At 30.3% G+C, this 8899-nt stretch overlaps 1 protein-coding gene across 1 annotated transcript; it reads left to right on the top strand.

Moving 5' to 3' along the window:
* The first annotated feature begins 1564 nt into the window (after positions 1-1564).
* Positions 1565-5097, top strand: LOC110655509 (uncharacterized). The gene is made up of 4 exons (XM_021811825.2): positions 1565-2555; positions 2648-3040; positions 4309-4538; positions 4618-5097. Exons 1-4 carry the CDS (start codon positions 1643-1645, stop codon positions 4873-4875), a joined length of 1794 nt encoding a protein of 597 aa, XP_021667517.2. The 5' UTR covers positions 1565-1642; the 3' UTR covers positions 4876-5097.
* The last annotated feature ends 3802 nt before the right edge of the window (positions 5098-8899 follow it).

The raw sequence follows: 8899 nt of genomic DNA, 5'->3' as shown, positions 1-8899 counted from the left end.
TTATTTGTAGGATGTATATGTACCAAGCAATCTCAAAATCAACCATAGATTAATTAGAAATGGTTTGACCACCGTTGCACCCCACAAAGTACGCAACTGTAGTTGTCTATTCTTTATGGTGACATTTGCAATTTCCTTGAAACTTATTCGCATTTGCTTTACTTGTTACCATTTCTTCAAGTCAATTATATGATTATAGTTGATCTCTCCCGTTACCATTATGCCCTTAATTTGCTTTATATTATTTCATGAGTTTGGTGATATCATATATATATATATATATATATATATATATATATATATATATATATATATATATATATGCATTTCTGTGCATCTTCTTGACCTGCACAAACTGGTCCAGGTCATTGCTTGTATATAATCATAGTTACATACATGTTTACGTGTTGGGTCGAGTCTCTTTGTGAATTTGCTAGAAATTAAAGAGAGTATGATAGTTAGGATTAAGTAGTTAGTTAATTAATAAGAGTTGAGGTGGTGAAGCCATTGACCTAATTCATGATTATCCACTAATGATGCAAGACCAGAAGTGAATCATGACGTATGGCCTTATTCTCATTTATTGTTTAGCCACCCTTGGTGTTTTCTACTTGTACTTCTGTTTTTTTTAATCATTGCAGATTTGTTCATGCGTCTGCAACAGTTAAGCTTTCATTTTCTTATTGTTGTTGCTTCTTTCTTTTCTTTTGAAATGGATCATAAACGAACTACATAACAAAGATAACTCTTCTCCTTTCATAACTCTCACTGCATTGAGATATGAAAACAGCCGAATTCGAAGCCCTCTACCCTCACATCCCTTCAAGACTCCTTCCCTTTGAAAGGTGTACCCTTTAAAAGGTGTACAAAGTGGTGAAATCTCAAATTCGAGTATTTCCTTTTATGAGTAAAGGAAAGGGCTACATCCTGCTATATAACCCTTCAATTGTGCCCCTATTCAATCAAAAAATAAATATTATAAAGAAGATGGAAGTTATTAGGGATAGAAAATGTATCTATTTACTAGCCCAATGGTTGATTCAGATTAAGTCTAATTGGCATGGAAAATGATGGGAGAAATATCTTTGATTACTTTTGGATCCTTAAGCAACTTGCCAAATCTGCAGTACCAATAAGCTGACAGTATTCCTCCAACTGCCTTCCATAATTGGTTATTTAATGTCTCTGGAATTCAAATCTTCCTCCTGAAGGTTGCATTAGCAAAGCAATTTGATGTTAATTTTGGTTTTCTCTAAAAGAAAATAATAAATACTATGAAAGGGCATTGAGGGTATAGATAGGATCCAAATAAGCACGAAAGTAATATATTGTTAAAACATTAACAAAAAAGTTAGTCAATAGATGCAATAGGTATATTCTAAGCCAAGACTTGTCCATCTTGAAAAGAAAGTGAAAAATCCATAATTAATTAAACCCTTAATTCATGACCCACTAACAACTAATAATTCAACACGGCTCTTTCCTGGTTTCTTCACTTCGTTGATGACTATTCCACAAGTTTGTTTTGTATATATACATCCTCCCCCCCTCCCCCCTTCTTCCTTCCCTTCCTCTCTTTCCTGCTTTGCTTCCCCAGCAAATTAAGAAATTAAGAGTCATAAGCTAGGTAAGCCTGATCAGAATGGCTGTTCTTGCTTACTGTTGGGTGATCATTGAATCTATTGTCATCCCAGATGGATTTTTGAAGTGGTTTTATTTGAGCTTCTATATCCATCCCATTTTTCTTTTTGTTTGCCAGATTTTTCTTTGGCTTAAATTGATATTGAAATGTCTTACAGTTGTCTTCTATTATCCTCTTAAAATCACTTTTAACGTTTGTTTATATGTTGTTAAGGTTTTGAAAGAATGGGTCATCTATTTTTTTTCATGCATTAGATTGACCAATACTATAGCCAGAGACGAGACTGAAAACTTTGCACTTTTACATAACTGTAATAGAAACCAAGTTGTTACCTCCTATAGTTATTCAAGTACTGTAGCACCAATATCATGCCAGTTAAAAGTACTACAAATTCAGAAATATTATGTGTTTGAAGAGGAGAAAAATTTCCAGGATGATCAAGTTTCATGTGAAGATGAACATATGGAAGAGCAAAGTTTGTTCTTTGATGAAGATGAAAGCACGATTGATGATTCCTCTTCCATTTGTAGTTCTGAATCGTCATCCTTTCTCAATCCTTACAAAGCAGGGAGTTGCGTGCACTGGGAACTCCCTTACAGCTCTGAATCATTTACAAAAGATGCAAATTTAAACCGGTGCATACCATCAGTTTGTAGCTCCAATTCACCAGCATCAGAAAATCTTGACACGAACGAATATTCATCATCGGTTTTCTGCTCTAATCCAGTGCCTGAAGATCAAGACATGAATGAATATTCAGAATCCATTTGCCGCTTTAACTTAGCAGCAGTAGTTGAAAGAGAAGACCCTAATAATGGACTTGAGGACCAAGATTTAGATGCATTCTACAGTATGTACACCCAAAGAATGAGATGGTTCGATGTCCTCAATTACGATCGAACATGTGGAATAAGTGTGTACTAATCTCCATCTCATGAAATATTTTTATATTATTACTCTCTGTTTAGTCATGTTATATCCATATGATATTGTTATTTACTGTAGATGCAATCCTGAACGAGCAAATAGTCGGGACTCCAAATTCTTTTGACATCATTGAGCCTGTGGATTTCTCTGTCTTCCCTCACATGTCATGGAGCAAAACAGTTAGGAAAAGGCTGCTAAGGAGTTTAGAAAGCGATTTCGAGCTGGTTTATGTAGCACAGTCATGCCTGTCGTGGGAAGCTCTTCACCATCAGTACAGAAAGCTTGAAGCTCTTGCTAATTCTAGCTCTCAAAATGGGGCGTTTTACGATAAGATTGCTGGAGAATTTCAGAAGTTCCATGTTCTTTTAGAAAGGTTTATGGAAGATGAAAGGGGCGAAGGCAAAAGGGTTTGGAATTATGTTAGAGGAAGGTTTTCTCCCAAAAGCCTTCTCCAAGTCCCCAAGGTTTCAGGTATAGCTAGTTTAAATTTTCTTACTTTATATTTCTCTTTTTATCTTAATTAATTTCAAGATTATGGAATTTCAAATAATTAGAATTCAAGTTTGTTGTAAATCAATTTGGTGTTCAACCAATTAAAAAATATCTTAATTTCTTATATTAATTTCAATTAAATTAATTATAGAACATGAATTAAAGCTCATATGAAAATAAGTTTAATAACCATTACATTAAATATTTGTATCGATAGATTTATACAAAATTAATTAAAATATGTATATAAAATATACAAATTTATATGCGAGTATATACTCTAATGATTGATAAATTTATTATTATATGAGTTTGAGCTCTATGTAATCACTCTCTTAATTATATCTTCTTATGCAGCATAATTTACTTGTAACTTTTATTAAAAATAAATTAATATGTCCAAATTAAGATATTATGTTTATTTAGGGAAGACAAGAGATTATGGTCTTAATTTATAAATAAAATTGTTATTAGAACTGTACAGAAAATTTTTTATTAATGAATGAGGATCAAATTTGCTTGTTAACTAATAAGTTAATTCTTGAGATTAATATTTTTCTTCCATTCATTTGTTTGTATTTAGTAAGTCCTTGTCTTGATTGACTTGACTTTTGAAAGATGCAATGCAAATGTAGATGATAATGTACATATGATATGAACAAGGAATTTTTTTTTTCTTTAACTGGACTATATATTGTAAAAATGGACATTTATTCTAATTTAAGGATGAGTAAACTTTGGTTTAAATTAAAAAAAATATAAGCTGATTTAAATGGGAAATTCAATTAATCTGTTTAGTAAATTGGTTTGATTTCGTCTATTTATTCCATTTAAAAAAAATTGATAGAATCAAATAATTTTTTTAATTTATTGTAATTAATCATAAAATTAGAGTTAAAAATAAGAAATATAAATAAAATTAGGGCTGAAATGATTTAAAAAATCCAAGATAATAAATAAATCAAATAAATTAAATTTTAATTTGATTCATATTTTTAATTTATTTAATCCGATTTGATTTAATAAAAATTTTAATTTATTTAATTTATTATTTTTCAAACTGAATTACGTCGATTGATGCTAATCTCTACGATAAACATCAACAACTTGCAAAGAGTTCACCTAAACATAAAGAAATTTGTAAAACTTTTTTTAACTAGTGGGGTCATTTTAACCAGATTATGGTAGCTAATTTGTCTTTTTAACCTTTTTTTCCTTACATCTTATCAAAGTTGTTTTCTTTCCAGCATTTAAAGGGTTCACTGAACAGGGAGATGAGGAAATGAACAAAGAAGTCATAGATATTAAAGAAGTGCTGAAGGCGATAGAGAGGTGCATACAGGCATTTTGGACCTTTGTAAAAACAGACAACAAAAAGCCTTGGTGGAAATTGAGAAGTTCCTTGTGGACATGCCCACCTGTGGAGGACCCTAGAGATTTGAAACTACTAGCGGACCTCACTAGAAAACTCCAAAAGGTGAATTTGGAATATATATGTAATTTCCAAATCAAACATAAAGGCATCGTATATTTACATTTTTTTTCCCTTTATGTAGAAGGAGCTGTGGTTGAAAGATTCACAAGGGAAGCAAAGGTGCTGGTTCAGGAGAGTGGTAAAGACTGATGCAGAGGAGTCCCAAACAAAGGAGATGTTGTTCACAATGATAGACATGAAATTGATATCAAGAGTGCTCCAATTGCCAGTGCTTTCCTCTTCCCACCTCAATTGGTGCCAAGCAAAGCTAGACAACATTCTGTTTCAGGAAGGCAAGATTTTCAGAGCTTCCACTTCTGGCCCCCTGTTTCCTCCTTGAATTTTTTTTTTTTCCTACAAGCGGCACCCAGTTTTAGGGGTTCTCCTTTAAGCCTGTATATATTTGCTCCACAAACGAAAATGATTAAATAATGTAGTTGAAGTATGCATGTATAGCTTGTAAATATTATGATAAGCATTAGATTACACTTGGTAGGTCGTAATGTAATGTAATATAATCAATTATGTAATGCAATTAAGATTGTAATGTAATATAATTGTCTTTAAATTCTTTTTTTTATTATAAAATAAAAATATAAATAGTGTAACATAATGAAAATTTTTATTTTAATATTTAATTTATTTATAATGTTAATAATAAGTATTAATATTTTCTGTAATTGATAGTCAAGTGATGGTGATAACTAAGTGGCGGTGGTAGTGGCGATAGCGATAATTAGATGATGGCATTGGTGGCGGCAAGATGAGATGGCAGTGGCCAAGTGGTAGTAGAAGTAATAATAACTAAGTAGTGATAACGGTGGTCAAGTGATAGTGATAGTAATTGTAGTAGTAGTATGGTGGTGGTGGTAGTAGTAGTGATAGAGTAGGAGTAGTGGTGGCCTAATGGTGGATATGATAATATTGACAATAAATAAAAAAATTAAAACGAATAATTAAAATTATTTTTATTTTTATATATAATGACCATTACGTTATTTTAAGTATAATTAATTACGTTATGCAATTGTCATTATATTACTTCAAAATTTTTTGTGACATCAAACAATGTAATCCAATATCTATGTTTGGCAGAATATAATATAATGCAATATAATCAATTATGTAATGTAATCAAAATTGTAATGTAATGTAATCGTCATTACATTCATATATTTTGTTATAAAATAAAAATATTAGTGTAATATAATACTAATTTTGATTTTAATGTTTAAGTTATTTATAATGTTAATAATAGGTGGTAGTGATTGCAATGATTAACAGTTGAGAGATAGTATTAGCTAAGTAGTGGTGATAGCGGCGACAATTGTGGCTAGGTGTAGGGATGGCAATGGATCGGGTTTTTACGGGAATCCAATCCGACCGAACCCTAATAGAAAGGGTTTGGGTAGTATATAATCGGATTTGAAATTTAATACCTATGACAGGTTCGGGTTTTATATGTTGTGTATCCGTTATCCGGACCCATTTATATAAATATTTAATTAAATATAAATATATATTTTTTTAATAATATTTATAAATTTTTATATATTTTATTTTATATAAAATAAAATTGAAATATTTTATGAAATTATTAAAATTTTAAAATATAAATTATTAATAAAAATAATTGTTTATATAGATTATTAATTAAATATATAAAATTAAACAGGTTCGGGTATTTTTCGGGTAATAACAATCGGGTTCGGGTAGTTGAAAATAAATTTTAATCGGGTTTATGATGAGTTCGGGTTTTGAGAATATTAATCGGGTTTGGGTTTGTGTATGGTGATTTTCGCAGGTACCCTACCCATTGCCATCCCTAACTAGGTGGTAATGGTGGCAAAATGAGGTAATAGCGGTGGTAGTGACAAAGCAATGGTAGAGGTGGTAATGACTAAGTAGTGTTAACAGTGGCCAATGAAGGAGCGGAAGCATGAAAATTATTAGATTAGAACATTGAATTCAAAAAATTTTCTTCTAGGGTCTCATGCATCATGCTTCATTATTTACCTATTGATTTCAATGTTCAATAGCATATTAAAACACTTTTAATATGTATTTGAATCATTTAAGATTTTAGAATTAACATATTAATTCATTAGAACCCTAGATTAATTCAAGAACATATGCACTAACCTTTTGATACACTTTAGATGTATTTGGTACCTTTGGGAAGCACTTAGGACCCCAAATATTGTCCCTCTAGATTGTCCACACCAAGATCACCAATGGCAGCCCCTTGAACAGCTTCTAAAGTCTTGTCAACCAATTAGAAAATAGGGATTTGCCTTTAGAGAGATTGTATATGTATACAGGAACACTAAAAACGATTTCTAGCAATTTTAATTCAAGAGAATATAGGCAATTCTCTTTGAATTGATGAAAGAAGAAGAAGAATAGAGGAAGAAGGCTTCAAGGGTGGCGGCACACTTTTGATAAAATCAGAATGTTTTGTTATTCTTTCATAACATCATATTATATAATTAGGTCATCACTTAAAAACCTTATCACATGTCATCTTCTGATCGTACCTTAATTTTAATTAACCTAATCACATTAAGCCAAGTGTCAAAGTTATGTTTAATCTTGACTTTGATTATTATGCATGATTGGAAGACAAATGGCAAGCTTATATGGTGCCATGTGTTACCATTTCATGGTGCCACATGTCACCCTGTGAAATGACCAAATTACCATTGTGTTGTAATTTTGAGTTCTCAACCTAAAATAATTATTTCTCCTCTTCTAATTAATTTATATCAAATATAAATTAATTAATTAATTTCTATTAATTAATTTCTCATAATTAAATTCATATTTACACACTTAAAATATAAATTTAACTTATACTATACATCTAATAACCTAGATTTGATTTCAAGTCATGCCGGGGACTTTGCAGTCTTATTGCAAACCAAACCTATTTAATTAATCAATTAAACTCTTTAATTAATCAATTAAATCACATTTAACTTGGTGATTATCTTGTGCATGTGTGTGACTCACTAGGCTCATTACTAATTAGCAATTAAATATGATATTAACTCTTAATATCATCAAAACTCTTTTCTTACCATAAATGATTTTTCTGACCATGGTTAACACCTAGCATAGCATGTCATGGCCACCTAATCAATAATAAGGAATACCTTAAATGAACCTTTAATCATATGTTACCATGTACTAGAATCTCTCTGTTACAAAATCCCAATTCAAGCTGGAGTCATGGTTTATGTCAAACCCCATTTGCTATGAATATTATGTTATCTTTTAATTCCAGTTCTTGATTAAAAAAATTTTCTCATCAGAAACTCTTTTCTGATAAAATCTATCTATCATGGTCAGGAATTTGAAACATCAAGAACAATTAAATGAACATAGGATTTTATCTCTTTTTACTTAGGGTAATAGATTCCATCTTGATCAACACCTACCTCCATTTATAACTAGTAAGAGCCAACATATGCCCATATACCCATACACAGTACAAGTATGAAAAATAGTATCAAACTCAAACTATCTATATGCAAGATAACTGTGCTATCTCAGGTCTAAAGATTATATGCACTGATATGATTTATGACAATGCATTAACAAGAGTAAACTTCATGTGCTTGTCATAAATGTCACTGGTTCGACCTACTTATTATGCATAAGCGCCTATCATGTTTGTTATATGGCATGAAACTCATGCTTCCATCTTATTTATATCTCATATAAATAACTTAGGAACAAACATGATTACAATCTTTCTGAATAAGTCATGTCCTTATTGTGAAGTATCCTCGATTGTGAACCATTTTATGATACTTTGTGCTAGAAATACTGTCACTCATATTCTTAACAACTTAATAATAAAATTTCTAACAAAATATCAATGGATTTTTTCTATTGCACATAAATATATTATGTAAACAAAAAAGTAAAAATGCCTTTTATTAATAAAATATGTACAAGATACATACTAAATGATATGCTCTACGGCATACTACTAACAGTCAAATGGTGATAGTAATGATAGCAATAGTGGTAACAGAGTAATAGTAGTCCTAGTTATGGTGGTGGTAAAGTAGAACAGTAATGATAGTAGCAGTGGTAATGAAATGATAGTGATTATAGTATTAATAATAAATAAAAAAATAAAATAAATAATCATGATTACATTCATTTTTATATAATGATTATTATATTATTTTAAATATAATTAATTATTTCATATAATTATCTTTTTATTATATAATTTTTTTTATTATCAAATAACGTAATCAAATATACATTACATTCATAATCATATTATAACTTTTATTGCATTATACTAAATATGATCTACTATAAAAGGATTGGATTATGGAAAGTTA

This window comes from Hevea brasiliensis, chromosome 9 (genome assembly GCF_030052815.1).
Source record: "Hevea brasiliensis isolate MT/VB/25A 57/8 chromosome 9, ASM3005281v1, whole genome shotgun sequence".
In the NCBI taxonomy this organism is placed as follows: Eukaryota; Viridiplantae; Streptophyta; class Magnoliopsida; order Malpighiales; family Euphorbiaceae; genus Hevea; species Hevea brasiliensis.
The sequence above is the reverse complement of the archived record's forward strand: the minus strand, read 5'-3'. Positions and strand labels throughout refer to the sequence as shown.

Excerpts from the sequence above, each read along its gene's own strand:
- LOC110655509 (XM_021811825.2), top strand. The coding sequence starts at position 1,643 with ATGGCTGTTCTTGCTTACTGTTGGGTGATCATTGAATCTATTGTCATC. Across the intron at positions 3,041-4,308 it reads CCAAGTCCCCAAGGTTTCAG|CATTTAAAGGGTTCACTGAA; the intron begins GTATAGCTAGTT and ends TTTTCTTTCCAG. Across the intron at positions 4,539-4,617 it reads TCACTAGAAAACTCCAAAAG|AAGGAGCTGTGGTTGAAAGA; the intron begins GTGAATTTGGAA and ends CCCTTTATGTAG.